Source organism: Herpailurus yagouaroundi, unplaced genomic scaffold (genome assembly GCF_014898765.1).
Source record: "Herpailurus yagouaroundi ecotype Mexico unplaced genomic scaffold, PumYag 162, whole genome shotgun sequence".
Classification (NCBI taxonomy): Eukaryota; Metazoa; Chordata; class Mammalia; order Carnivora; family Felidae; genus Herpailurus; species Herpailurus yagouaroundi.
Window position 1 is genome coordinate 69,483,570 of NW_024412403.1, and position 15,218 is coordinate 69,498,787.

A 15,218-nucleotide genomic window follows, 5' to 3' on the forward strand; every position below is an offset into this window, starting at 1 on the left:
GGATATTGGCCTGTGATTCTCTTTTTTTGCTGGGTCTCTGTCTGGTTTAGGAATGAAAGTAATGCTGGCTTCATAGAATGAGTCTGGAAGTTGTCCTTCCCTTTTTGTTTTTTGGAATAGCTTGAGAAGGATAGGTATTATCTCTGCTTTAAATGTCTGGTAGAATTCCCCTGGGAAACCATCTGGTCCTGGACTCTTATTTGTTGGGAGATTTTTGATAACTGATTCAATTTCTTTGCTGGTTATGGGTCTGTTCAAGCTTTCTATTTCTTCGTGTTTGAGTTTTGGAAGTGTGTAGGTGCTTAGGAATTTGTCCATTTCTTCCAGGTTGTCCAGTTTGTTGGCATACAATTTTTCATAGTATTCTCTGATAATTGCTTGTATTTCTGAGGGATTGGTTGTAATAATTCCATTTTCATTCATGATTTTATCCATTTGGGTCATCTCCCTTTTCTTTTTGAGAAGCATGGCTAGAGGTTTATCAATTTTGTTTATTTTTTCAAAAAACCAACTCCTGGTTTCATCGATCTGCTCTACAGTGTTTTTTTTTTTTATTCTATATTGTTTATTTCTGCTCTGATCTTTATTATTTCTCTTCTTCTGCTGGGTTTGGGGTGTCTTTGCTGTCCTGCTTCTGTTTCCTTTAAGTGTGCTGTTAAGATTTTGTATTTGGGATTTTTCTTGTTTCCTGAGATTGGGCTGGATTGCAATGTCTTTTCCTCTCAGGACTGCCTTCACTGCATCCCAGAGCATTTGGATTGTTATATTTTCATTTTCATTTGTTTCCATATATTTTTAAATTTCTTCTCTAATTGCCTGGTTGACCCATTCATTCTTTAGTAGGGTGTTCATAGCATTGTGGTCTGAAAGTATGCATGGTATGATCTCAATTCTTGTATACTTATGAAGGGGTGTTTTGTGACCCAGTATGTGATCTATGTTGGATAATGTTCCATGTGCACTCGAGAAGAAAGTATATTCTGTTGCTTTGGGATGCAGAGTTCTAAATATATCTGTCAAGTCTATCTGATCCAATGTATCATTCAGGGCCCTTGTTTCTTTATTGATCCTGTGTCTAGATGATCTATCCATTGTTGTAAGTGGGGTATTAAAGTCCCCTGCAATTACCACATTCTTATCAATAAGGTTGCTTATGTTTGTGATTAATTGTTTTATATATTTGGGGACTCCCGTATTCAGCGTATAGACATTTATAATTGTTAGCTCTTCCTAATGGATAGACCCTATAATTATTATATGATGCCCTTCTTCATCTCTTGTTACAGCCTTTAATTTGAAGTCTAGTTTGTCTGATATAAGTATGGCTACTCCAGCTTTCTTTTGACTTCCAGTAGCATGATAGATAGATCTCCATCCCCTCACTTTCAATCTGAAGGTGTCCTCAGGTCTAAAATGAGTCTCTTGTAGACAGCAAGTAGATGGGTCTTGTTTTTTTTATCCATTCTGTTACCCTATGTCTTTTGATTGGAGCATTTAGTCAATTTACATTCAGTGTTATTATAGAAAGATATGGGTTTAGAGTCATTGTGATGTCTGTAGATTTCATGCTTGTAGTGATGTCTCTGGTACTTTGTGGTCCTTGCAACATTTAACTCACAGAATTCCCCTTAGGATCTCTTTGTAGGGCTGGTTTAGTGGTGATGAATTCCTTCAGTTTTTGTTTGTTTGGAAAGACCTTTATCTCTCCTTCTATTCTGAATGACAGACTTGCTGGATAAAGGATTCTCGGCTGCATATTTTTTCTGTTCATCACATTGAAGATTTCCTGCCATTCCTTTCTGGCCTGCCAAGTTTCAGTAGATAGGTCTGTTAGTAGTCTTATTGGTCTCCCTTTATATGTTAGAGTGTGTTTATCCCTAGCTGCTTTCAGAATTTCTCTTTATCCTTATATTTTGCCAGTTTCACTATGATATGTCGTGCAGAAGATGGATTCACGTTATGTCTGAAGGGAGTTCTCTGTGCCTCTTGGATTTCAATGCCTTTTTCCTTCCCCAGATCAGGGAAGTTCTCAGCTCTGGTTTGTTCAAGTATACCTTCAGCCCCTTTCTCTCTCACTTCCTCTTCTGGAATTCCTATTATACGGATATTGTTGCATTTGATTGCATCACTTAGTTCTCTAATTCTCCCCTCATACTCCTGGATTTTTTTTATCTTTTTCTCAGCTTCCTCTTTTTCCATAATTTTATCTTTTAATTCACCTATTCTCTCCTCTGCCTCTTCAATCCGAGTGGTGGTCACCTCCATTTTATTTTGCACCTCATTTATAGCATTTTTTAGCTCCTCGTGACTATTTCTTAGTTCCTTGATCTCTGTTGCAGTAGATTCTCTGCTGTCCTCTATACTTTTTTCAAGCCCAGTGATTAGTTTTATGATGATTATTCTAAATTCTTCTTCCATTATAATGCTTAAATCATTTTTGTTCAATTTGTTAGCTGTTGCTACTTCCCAGAGTTTCTTTTGAGGAGAGTTCTTCTATTTTGTCATTTTGGATAGTCCCTGGAGTGGCACAGAACTGCAGGGCACTTCCCCTGTGCTGTCTGGAGTAACTTGTGTTGGTGGCAGGGGCCACAGTCAGACCTGATGTCTGTCTCCAGCCCACTGCTGGAGCCACAGTCAGACTGGTGTGTACCTTATCTTCCCCTCTCCCAGGGGCAGGACTCACTGTAGAGTGGTGTGGCCCCTGTCTGGGCTACTTGCACACTGCCAGGCTTGTGGTGCTGCTTTGATGGGATCTGGTGTATTAGCCGGGGTGGATCCGCAAGGTGCACAGGGGTGGAAGGGGCAGGCATAGCTTGCTTTGCTATCAGTGGTCCCCTGAGGGAGTAGTCCTGCAGCACCGGGAGGGAGGCCAACCCGTTGGAGGGATGGATCCACAGAAGCACAGTGTTGGGTGTTTGCGCGGTGCAGGCAAGTTCAGTGAACTGGTTCCCTTTGGGGTTTCGGCTCGGCTGGGGGATGGGAAAGGGAGATGGCGCTGGCCAGCGCCATTGTTCCCCACCGAGCTGAGCTCTGTCTTCCAGGGCTCAACACCTGTCCCTCCCCCTGTCCTCTCGCCCTCACGTTCTCTGAGCAGAGCTATTGACTTATAACATTCCAGATGTTAAGTCCCACTTGCTGTCAGGACTCACGCAGGCAGGCCGACCCCTCCACTTTTGCAAGCCAGACTCAGGGGCTTTGCCTTGCTAGGCGGGCTGGCTGCCCCTCCACTGCACCAGCTCCCTCCTGCTAGTCCGTGTAGCATGCACTGCCTCTCTGCCCTTCCTACCCTCTTCCGTGGGCCTCTCGTCTATGCTTGGCTCTGGAGAGTCTGTTCTGCTAGTCTTCTGGCCATTTTCTGGGTTATTTAGGCAGGCATGGGTGGAATCTAAGTGACTGGCAGGATGAGGTGAGCCCAGCGTCCTCCTGCACCGCCATCTTCCCTGGATTTCTAAGCTTGTATATTTTAGAAGTGTGATTTATGTAATCTGTTCAGTTGTCAGGTTTTATTTTTAAGGTTCATATTAAGGATTTCTTATTAGAGGCCAGTTTTTCCTTACTACTGAGAAGGGGTGGGGAGGGATGAACAGAGAGTACAAAACATGACTAATTGGTAGACCAGTTGCATAGATTAAAAAAAAATTTTTTTTAATGTTTATTTTTGAGAGAGAGAGTGAGTGAGCAAGGAAGGGGCAGACAGAGGGGTAGAGAGAGATGGAGACATAGAATCCAAAGCAGGCTCCAGGCCCTGAGCTGTCAGCACAGAGCCCGATGTGGAGTTCAAACCCATAGACCACAAGATCATGACCTGAGCTGAAATCGGATGTTTAACTGACTGAGTCACCCAGGCACCCCAAGTTGCATAGATTTTTAAATTGTGACTTTTTTTTCTCTACTGATATACAACTTAGTCTTAATACTTTACAAAGACTTTGAATTTTTTGTTTTCATATTAAAATCTCAAGGAAACTGATTAAGAGACCAAGCAGTCAGCTTGGGCACAGAAGAAACTTAAGAAAATGTTATCCCATATTAGCATTTTCTGCTGAACTTGAGGAATAAATACTTTTTGTGATATTTGGGGTTTTATGTTTCAGTGACCTGTTTAGGGAAACTTTTCTGCTATAAGGGCTGAATATAAGTTGCAAAGATTTAAGCCTTTCCTGATATTAATGTTCCACCTCATTAACTTCATTGTCAGCGCTTTTACACTTCATTGATTTAAATAAAATGATATAACTGTAGTTCTGTCCTTTCTCTGTCTCTCTCTCCTTTTTGAGGTCTAGATGATTGTGTATTTAGTTTTGTATTTTCATTTAGACTCCGTTGTTAATTTTGTTAAGCCCAAGATGAGGATAAAGGGAAATTATGGTATAACTAAATGTCTTACCCTGCTGAAGCCCTGACAGATAAGGGAATGCATTTGTTGAGATAAACCCATCACTTTCTTTTTTAGCTAGTGCTTTAACATTTGTTATGGTCTTCAGGTGCTCCTCAGAGATCATGAACTTCTATTCTATTGTGAAGTTCAGATTGGTGATTATATAGGAGCTTTCACATATATCCCATGGTATTTTTAGACCTGGAACCCAAATAATGGAGAACTTGGCTTTAAAAAAGCAAGCTATGTTTGTCCTTAAAAATGTTATCTAAGCATTTTCAGTAAAATAGGAATTATGCAATGATTTCTCAAGGAAAGTCACCTTTGCAAATATTTGCAATTACTTCCAAGTGGTAGACCTATTTAGGCAGTAAGGTTTTTTTTTTTTGCATGATTTACTGCCAGATGTGAGCCCTCCTTAGCACCATATACCCCAAGTGCGAGTTAGATGTCTTTGTTAACATTTAGAGAAAAAGAACTTAATGAACTTGAGTTCGGGGCAACGAAGCTGTCATGTTGCCAAGATGTTTTGCATTAAAAAATAATTACTAACATATTAATAAATAACTTTATGAAGATTAATCCGTATTTGACCCTTAAATTTAAATATTTAGCAAAGAATTTCATTTTACAGAAGTTAGGTGCTGACATGAGATAGTGGTGTTCATTTCTAACCATTTCTTTTATTTTCCAGCTCACCAGCGACTAGAACCAGCAACTTTGTCAGCAATTGTGGCATTTATCCTCAGTCTTTTATGTGGAGCTCTGAATTTAATTCGAGGTTTTCATGCCATAGAAAGTCTTTTGCAGGTACTGTGCTGATTTTGCAATTTCAGGTGACTGTGCCTGTTGCTTCTACTTGTTACTCAGTTGATTTGAATTGATTTGGGTATTGCATGCTCAATTTCTGTATTCTTTATGCCAGCCCTGGTCTCCCCTTCCTCTAAGAACAATGATTTCTAGTTGGCCTCTTTGACTCAATTAGCATGTATTTATTTATAATTTACTCTGCAGGAGGCACTGTAGGTGGATACTCTGGGGACACCAAGGTATGTGTGACATGAACACTGCAGTCTCAGAGCCTAGAGTTGAATTGGGAGGGGGCAAAGCCATCCATCAATAATTACCAAGTACATAGAGTTTGGAAGAGGAGCAGTCACTGCGAGTCAGGATAGGAGAAGACTGTGGAGGAGGGGTGAGCTGGACCTAGAAGGATCTGAGTGGAAAGAGAGGAATGGAAAAAAAAAAAAAGAGGGCATTTATGGGCAGGTTTTTGTCCCACTTTTATGTATTTCTACCTTGTTATATCCTTTTTTTTTTTTTCCTTTTTAATTGGAGGCTACCAGAAACCACTATTTTTTTTTTTTTTTTTTCAAATATTGCCAACGATTCTGTTTTCCAGTGGAGTTTTCTCAGAGACTCTGGCTATCAGAATATACTAACTTTTTCTCTTTTATAAAGTTTTTGAAACTTCCTTTCTTAAAGTTTAGCACATTTCAGACTGGACAGCTTTCCTTACCTTTGTTTCTGCTCACTTTCTCTGAAGATTTTTTCTTGACACTTGCACATATAAATAAATTCTCTGTTTTTGGTCAGCATTAAGCTCAGAATACCAGTTGTAAAAAAAAACCACTTAACATGCCTTATATTCTTTTTCAAAATTGCTTGTTTTCTTTGGGGAACACTCAGAGAGTACCATTCTGAGTACCCTCTGAATGTCGTCAGCTCTTTGAAGCCAGTAGCAGAGCACATCACAAGTTTCAGGCAGCTGAGCTGTCCCTTGGGTGGGGAGGAGGAGTGTCTCATGACTTTTTAATTCTTCTTTCAAATATCCTGAGCCCTCAGGTAAAGCTCCTCTTCCCTTTCAGGCACAGTGTCCCTTGGTGTTCCTGCCCCTGTTCCCTAGCCAGGTCAGCTTTATTCCAGCAGGAGTTCAATTTTGAGCCAGTTAGACAGCCTGCCAAAAAGAAACAAAGGCAATTTGGAGACCACTGACTGAAAAAGTTAATAAATAAGATATTCTCTCCCCTCCCCACCTTTTTTTTTTTAAAACTTGTTGTAGTGGAAAGAACAGTAGTGTGGGTGTGTGAAGAGTTAGTTTTTATTTGTGGAGCAAAGAGAGTGATGGTTCCAGTTCAGCTCCTGATTAGCTCTATGACCTTGAATAGTTCACTTTGGTTTCTGGTCTTCAGTTTCATTACTTATAAATGAAGGAGAAGGTTGGATTTGATGAGTATTTCTCAAAGTATGGAGCACATTTATCACAGGTTGCATAGTAGATGACTTTAGGTGGTTAGAGGGATGAATGTTTTTAATTTTAAGAGTTATGTATTTAATGTATATTAATGTATAATAACTGTATTTGGTAAGAGATAGTATCTGTTAATGATAGAGATATAAAATTTTTTTATGTTTGTTTATTTTGGGGGGAGGAGGGGCAGAGATAGGGAGACAGAGGATCCGAAGCAGTCTGCCCCCTGTTAGTGCAAAGCCCAACGTGGGGTTCAAACCCTCAAATGGTAAGATCATGACCTGAGCTGAAGTCGGATGCTCAACTGACTGAGCCACCTAGGCACCCCTAAGATTTCTTTTTAAAATAATTTTAATAAAATGCCAACTTTATGCATTTTATTAAGTAAATAGTGGTATAATTAGTATTTACAGTTGGCAAAAATTGTGAAGATGGTTTTCTGTGGTTAAAAAAAAATTCTCAAGTTGTTTGAAAGTAGCAAATTAGTAAGGGGAGGGGGCAGATCTGGGTAGAGAAGTTTTTGTGCTATAGAGCTGTACCATCCCTGACTCAGAAGACAGTGTACAAGTGTGAAACCTGGACCTTAGACCCTCCTTACTTTTAAAAGTCAGGCAAGGTTGTTGTATCTCACAAAACCTATTAAAGAAAGTAATTTCTGCCTGGGTGGCTCAGTCACGCATTCGACTCTTGATTTAGGCCCGGGTCATGATGTCACAGTCATGGGATCGAGCCCTGTGTCAGACTCAGTGCTGAATGAACGTGGAGTCTGCTTGGGATTCTGTCTCTCCCTCTCTCTGCCTCTTTCTCTCACTCTCTCAAAATAAGTAAACATTTTATTTTATTTTATTTTATTTTATTTTATTTTTAATTTTTTTCAACGTTTTTATTTATTTTTGGGACAGAGAGAGACAGAGCATGAACGGGGGAGGGGCAGAGAGAGAGGGAGACACAGAATCGGAAACAGGCTCCAGGTTCTGAGCCATCAGCCCAGAGCCCGACGCGGGGCTCGAACTCACGGACCGCGAGATCGTGACCTGGCTAAAGTCGGACGCTTAACCGACTGCGCCACCCAGGCGCCCCTGAAATAAGTAAACATTTTAAAAAATAGCTTCTTTCAGGCACTTAGGTATCTTATCCCTCAGTTTCCTGATTCTTTCCTCCCTCTTCTGATTACTAACTTCAAAGCTAAGGAAAGTAGTATAAACTACAGCTTTTGATGATTTTGAGCTGCTACAGCTGACTCATGCCTGCCTTGATGCCTAAGTATTCCATGTTTTCCCTCCGACCAGTAATGTCTTTGCCTCATTGCAGTTGTTTAGGGTTCAGAAGAACAATAATCTGATTAAATGGATTATTACGTGTAACTGGCTGATAGCTCTGAGATTACTCAGCCTGTTTACACTTTAAAAAGACATTACAGACCAATGTAACTCATGAACACAGAAAACTCCTCAACAAGATATTAACAAATTGAATCCGATGATACATAAAAAGAATCATACCACAGCTGAGTGGATTTATTCCAGGTATGCAAGGCTGGTGCAACATTCGACAGTTAATATAATCTGTCACATCAACAGGCTAAAGAAGAAAAATCATAGGATCGTGTCTTGCATACAGAAAAAGCATGTGACAAAATCCAATACCTATTCCTGAACTCACCACAAGCTAGGTATGAAGGGGAACTTCCTCAACTTGATAAAGAACATCTACAGAAACTCTACAGCTAACACCATACTTGATGAGAAACTAGATGCTTTGTCCCTAAGATCAGGAACAAGACAAGGATGTCCTCTCTAACCATTCCTATTCAACATCGTACTGGGAAACCTAGTTAATGCAGTAAGACAAGAAAACAGAAGGCATACAGATTGGGAAAGAAGGAGTACAACTGTCTTTATTCACAGATGTTCTGATTATGTAGACAATCCCGAAGAACTGACAAATTCCTAGAATTCATAAATGATATAGCACAGTTATTGGTTCCAAAGTTAATATATAAAAGTCAATTACTTTCCTACATATCAGCAAGGAACAGTTGAAATTTGAAATTTAAAAAACAATACCATTTATATTGGCACCCCCCAAAATGAGGTGCTTAAGAATAAATCTGACAAAACATATATAAGATCTGTGTGAGAAAAACTATAAAACTGTGATGAAAGAGATCAAAGAAGATCTGAATAAATCTTCTGAATTATCTGAATAAATGGAGTGACATTCCATTTATAGTGACATTCCATGTTCATGAGTGGGAAGATTCGTTGTTAAGATGTCAGTTCTTCCTAACTTGATCTATAGATTCAGCACAATCCCAATCAAAATCCCAGCTAGTTATTTTGTAGATACTGACAAAGTGATCCTAGTAAGGACAGGTAAAAGCCAACACAATACTGAGAAAAAGAAAATCAAAGGACTGACACTACCCAACTTCAAGATTTACTGTTAAGCTATAATAATTAAGACAGTGTGGTGTTGGCAAAACAATAGACAAATGGATCAATAGAACAAAATAGCTCAGAAACATACCCATAAAAGTATAGTCAGCTGATCTTTGACAAAGGAACGAAAGCAATTCAGTGGAGAAAGAATAATATTTCAACAAATGGTGCTGAAACAGACATCCACATGCAAAAAAAAAAAAAAAAAATCTGGAGACAGATTTTACACCTTGAATTAAACAACTTAACTCAAAATGGATCACAGACCTAAATGTAAGGTACAAAACTTTTAAAAGATATCAGGAGAAAACCTGGATGACCTTGGGTTTGGTAATGACTTTTTATATACAACATCAAAAGCATGACCCATGAAAGTTTAAAAAGTTTTGTCCCGTGAAGGACATTAAGAGAATGAGAAGATAAGCCACAGGCTAGGAGAAAATGTTTGCAGGACACATCTGACAAATGGCTTGTATCCAAAACATACAAAGAACTCTTAAAACTTAAAGTAAACAATGCAATTAAAAATTGGGCAAAAGAACTGAACAGGCACCCCACCAAAGTAGATATCCAGGTGGAAACAAAGCATATGAAAAGATGTCCAACATCATATGTCACTAAGGAATTGCAAATTAAAACAACAATAAGAAACTACTAAACTATTAGAATGGCAAAACAAAACAAAACACTGGCAGTACTGAATGTTAGTGAGGATATATAACAATATGAAGTCTTCATTCGTTGCTGGTGGTAGTGCAAAATGGCAGTCATTTTGGAAGACAGTTTGGCTGTTTCTCACAAAGCTAAGCATAGCCTTACTATATAATCCAGCAATCATACTCCTATGTATATTTACCCAAATGAATAGAAAACTTATATCTACCAAAAACCTGCACATGAATGTTTATATCCTAATTTCAAAAAACCAGAAGCAATTAAGATGTCCTTCAAAAGGTGAAAGAATAAACAATCTGTACAATGGAATGTTATTCAGTGAGAAAAAGAAATAAGTTCTTAAGCCACAAAAAGACCTGGCTAAACCTGGGGTGCCTGGGTGGCTCAGTTGGTTAAGCATCCAACTTCGACTCAGGTCATGATCTCACAGTTCGTGAGCCCCGCATCGGGCTCTGTGCTGACAGTTCGGAGCCTGGAGCCTGCTTCAGATTCTGTGTCTCCATTTCAATCTGCCTCTCTCCTGTTCGTTCTCTGTCTCTGTCTCTCTCAAAATAAAGACATTTTAAAAAATTAAAAAAAAAAAAAACATGGCTAAACCTTAAATGCCTGATGCTTAATGCAAGAGGCCAGTCTGAGGAAACTACATAGTTACATGATTCCAACTATTATGACATTCTGGGAAAGGCAAAACTATAGAAACAGTAAGTGAAAGGATTAGTGGTTGCCAGGGGTTTAGAGGGAGGTAGGAAGGGATGAACAGTTGGGACATGGGATTTTTAGGGCAGTGAAACTATTCTGTATGTTAATGTAAAGATGATTATTTCATTATACATTTGTCAAAACCCAAAGAATGTAGAACACAAAGAGTGAACCCTAATGTAAACTGTGGACTTTGGTTAATGATAATGTGTCGCTGTTGGCTCATCAGTTATAACAAATATACCACATTAATGTAAGATGTTAATGAGAAAATGGTGAACAGGGGAAAGAGCCGGGTATATGGGAACTCTTTGTAGTACACTTTCTGCTTAATTTTCTGTAAACCTATTCTAAAGATAAAAATCTATTAATTTAAACACACACGCATACACACCAACATTAAAACAAAGACCAGAAAGGGAGGAGCATTCTCTGGGCTTTAATTTTCATTAGGTGCAGCTCCACTTAGTAGTTAAAAGTATAGCTTGTTGCACCCAGCCAACTATTAGGGAATGGTGGATCGGCTTTCTCTTCTCATGAAGGAGCTGAGCCTTGTCCTTCACACAGGCAAGGAGGGGATGTCAGGGTCCCAGCCAGAGTGGAATGTGTCCAGGAATGTGATTCGTGTTTTAAGGTCAAATGTACAACTTTGTGCCCTCAGAATAGTGGCCATTTTGAGAGAGCTAGAGACCCTCTGATCCTGTGCCCACCAGGCCCTCTCAGCTCAGCCCCAAGTACTCCCACCAAAGATGGCCTGGAAAAATAACAATATCTTTTAATCTGCATTTCTTTGCATAAAGAAACTCTGGAATGATAAACTTACAAATGCAGTAGGAACTGGATAGATGGGAAGCAGGGTAGGAATGAGACTCTTCATAATATATACCTTTGGTTATATTATTTTTACTTTTTGAACCATACTTGTTCAGATTTTAAGTAATCAAAATGAATATTTATTAGCACCTGTTATTTAAACTTGAAAAAAAGGCAACAACTTTTTTTTTAATGTTACTTATTTTTAGAGAGAGAGAGATGGTGCACACATGTGCGTGGGGGAGAGGAGAGGGAGAGAGAATCCCTAGCTGGCTCCACACTGTCAGCACAGAGCCAGATACAGGGCTTGATCTCACGAACTGTGAAATCGTGACAGCCAAAACTGAGTCAGATGCTTAACCGACTGAGCTACCCAGGTGCCCCCCAAAAAAGACAACTTCTGTTAACCCAACTTAATAGGAGGATTTTCGAGTAACATTTCAGTAGAGTAAAGGCAACTATTTTTATGGGGGTTAAAAGGAGCCTGAGCATTTTCCCTGGGTTTTTATAGTTTCTTACTGCCTCTACGAATCCACAGTTTGCCTAGAAGCTTCAAGTTGTTTGTCTTAAACAGTTCCTTAAGACTGTGATGCTGGAGTGTGAAGAAGCATGGGATAAATTACAAATAGGGACAAAGAGAGCTTTTTTACCAGATCATTTTATAATTTGGGGACTCAGTAGATGCTTGTATCTTTGAGATGTGTCTTTCTAGTGATTGGTACGGAATTCTTTCCTTTTCCATTGTTGTCCTAGACTAAATTTATTCCAAACAATGTTTCCTTCTTACCTGATATAAGGAACTTTAAATTGGTCCATATGGGATTTTTAGCTGCCTAGAAAGTGTGGACACCTGGTTATTTTGTTCTTTTAGGAATGTTTTAAATCTTTGTTCTGCCATAGACACCTGATGTACTCCACATACACTTATCAATAATTGAGGTTTCTAAAACAGGGATGCTCAGAGAAAAGAACAAGGAAACAGAATGCAGAGTTGTGAGGTAGTTCATGGTAGTTTGTCACTCATAAGTAGTTTAAAAGGATTTTCTAGCAAATTCTGATCTCACATAAATCTCACTGCTTTTGGAAATTCACACTGCTTTTGGAAATTCATTGGACCAAAAGTAGAGATTGCTTGTGTTCCAATTATTGGGGATCTTATATCAATATAGAGGAAAATGTTCTGGTAAGTGGTGCTTGGCATTATTTTCCCATGTCTTGTTATAAGAATAATGAAGGAGCACAATGGAACGTTGGATGTATCTGCCTTCTGAGGATTCTGTATCCTGAAAGGTGGAATGGACAACAGGCAAACAGAAGGAGAGAATGAAATGTCAGAATGCAGAGGGCACTGATAACTTTAGTTTTAAGCAGGGTAGGATTAGGGGTACAAACTAGATTAATTTCCACAAGTACATCCTTTATAGCGCAGATCAACTGGAAAGAAAATATATACAAAATTGGGAACGTAAGGTCTTTTGCTTTTAATTTTCCCTCCTTGGGGTCTATTTTTGTGACTTGGATAAAAGGTCCTTTTTATTCTCACAAAAGCCATTGAACTTAAGCCTTCTGTCAACCTTCTCTGTGGTTCGTCTTTGTATTTTGTGTTATAAATAGTCTCTGGAGTCAATGTAGATAATTTTTGGTCAGTAAAAGTAGATCTTTTTGAGATGGTTGCTGTGTAGCCTTGAATGTAAATTCTAGGACTTGGGACTTAAACTTCCCTGTTTTGAAGTTACCTGTAGTAGAGTTACTCAGATCATGGTGGTCACAGAGGAGGCAGAAAGGCAGTACACAGATTAAGTGGTCTCAACATTTCTTTAATACTTAATCTAAGAGCCAAGGATTTATCTAGGGATATTTATAGATTTAGCTGAAAATATGTAATGTATTTCCTGAGTGTGAGTACATTGATATTAAAGTTTACCTTTTTTTTTTTTTAATTTTTTTTTCAACATTTATTTTTTGGGGGACAGAGAGAGACAGAGCATGAACAGGGGAGGGGCAGAGAGAGAGGGAGACACAGAATCGGAAACAGGCTCCAGGCTCTGAGCCATCAGCCCAGAGCCTGACGCGGGGCTCGAACTCACGGACCGCGAGATCGTGACCTGGCTGAAGTCAGACGCTTAACCGACTGCGCCACCCAGGCGCCCCTAAAGTTTACCTTTTTAAGACCACGAATTTTAACTACTCTTTTTGAATGCTAAAAATGATTGCCACATTTATCTTCTAGTATGTAAGTTGTTGCCTAAGGCACATTTAAATTTGAGAACCTACATGAATCAACATTCCTGTGTATTTTTAACATCGTTTGAAGATTTGGCACAAGTTTGTTTCTTCTTAATGAATAACTGCTTCTTAGGGTAATAACAAGGAATTTATTAAAATATATAGCACTGAAGCATTTCTTTAGAATGTAAGTTCAAACTGGGGAGGTGTAGGATGAGTAGAGTTTTATATTAAGTTGGAAAATTTGATTTGGTGTTCATAGTAATGTGTAAATTAGATTATTTTCACTCATTTCCTAACTTTGTTCTGAGTTTAGAGATGTTAATGGGTTTATTGTGAATTGGCACCTCGCGAATGTATAATCTTTTATCACATCAGGTTTATGTTGTCTGTGTTCCTTTAAGGAGCCACCTTGAGACAGTGATATTAATTAGGCTTGTGTCAGTCTAGAAGTAATTTTCATGTGGTGCATTAGAGAAAAATTGAGTATTCTGATACAGCAGTAAAAATGCTGGCCTGGAATTCCGGATACCGGGGTCCCATGTGCCAGTAACTAACTTAGTGACCTTGGATGAGTTATTTGCCTTCTTGGATCTCATTTTCCTATTTTGTAAGATGCAGGTATTAAATTACATAGGCTCAAGGACCACTTCAGTACTAACGTTCTAAGACTCTCTGGTTCTGAAATTGTTAGTAATGGCTACTACGAAGCAGAAGTAATCAATTTTCTTTTATTTCTTAAGTTCTTTATTTCCCATAAATTTGTTAATACCTAATTAAAATTCAGAAGGTTTTGATTTATTTAGTAGCATACTATCTATGCTAAGATACAGTGGTTGCTTGTTTTCAAAGAAATAAAAGTATATTTCCTGATTCTATGTTCATTATTAAAGAGTTGAGGGAAAAATGTATAAAGAAAATAAAAATCATCTCCAAATTTTCTCTGTATTTTTATATATATGCATATACATACATATGTACCTGTATGTATGTCATATCCATTGTATGTTTGTGCCCTTTTTTCCACTTAAGATTAAAAAGTGAATATTTCCCAATTATTACAAACATTTTAATAGTATCATCCGAAAACATTGTATGATTATTATATATTGCCTCTGTTCCTCTCTTCATCCTTTCATTTTTTAAAATTTTTATTTAAATTTTAGTTAAAATATACAGTACAATATTGGTTTCAGAAGTAGAATTCAGTAATTCACACTTATATACAACACCCAGTGCTCATCACAACAAGTGCCCTCTTTAATACCCATCACTCATTTAGCCCATCCCCCAATAGTTAAGAGTCTCAGGGTTCCTGGGTGGCTCAGTCAGTTAAGTGTCCGACTTTGGCTCAGGTCACGATCTCACGGTTTGTAGGTTCAAGCCCTGCGTGGGGCTCTGTGCTGACAGCTCGGAGCCTGGAGCCTGCTTTGGATTCTTTGTCTTCCTCTGTCTCTGCCCCTCCCCCACTTGTGTGCACATGTACACTCTCTCTTAAAAATAAGCATTAAAAATTTTTTTCTTTAAATTCTCCTGTAGTTTGTTTCCCTCTCCTCTTCTCCCCCATCTTCCCATATGTTCATCTGTTATGTTTTTCATCCTCACATTTAAAAAAATATTCTTTCCATTTGTTAGTTTTGAAATTGTTTTAAATGTTTATTTCTGAGAGAGAGAGAAAGAGAGAACACGCACGAGCAAGTCGGGGAGGGGCAGAGAGAGAGGGAGACACAGAATC

General features: G+C 38.6%; 1 protein-coding gene across 3 annotated transcripts in view; it reads left to right on the forward strand.

The window, feature by feature from the left end:
• SEC22A (SEC22 homolog A, vesicle trafficking protein) overlaps positions 1-15,218 on the forward strand; it is a 70,324-nt gene that overhangs the window by 36,992 nt on the left and 18,114 nt on the right. For all 3 annotated transcript variants that reach the window (XM_040484710.1, XM_040484709.1, XM_040484711.1), the window contains one exon: positions 5,073-5,188. In XM_040484710.1, the coding sequence (XP_040340644.1) occupies positions 5,073-5,188 (116 nt within the window). The remainder of the gene's footprint in view (positions 1-5,072; positions 5,189-15,218) is intronic.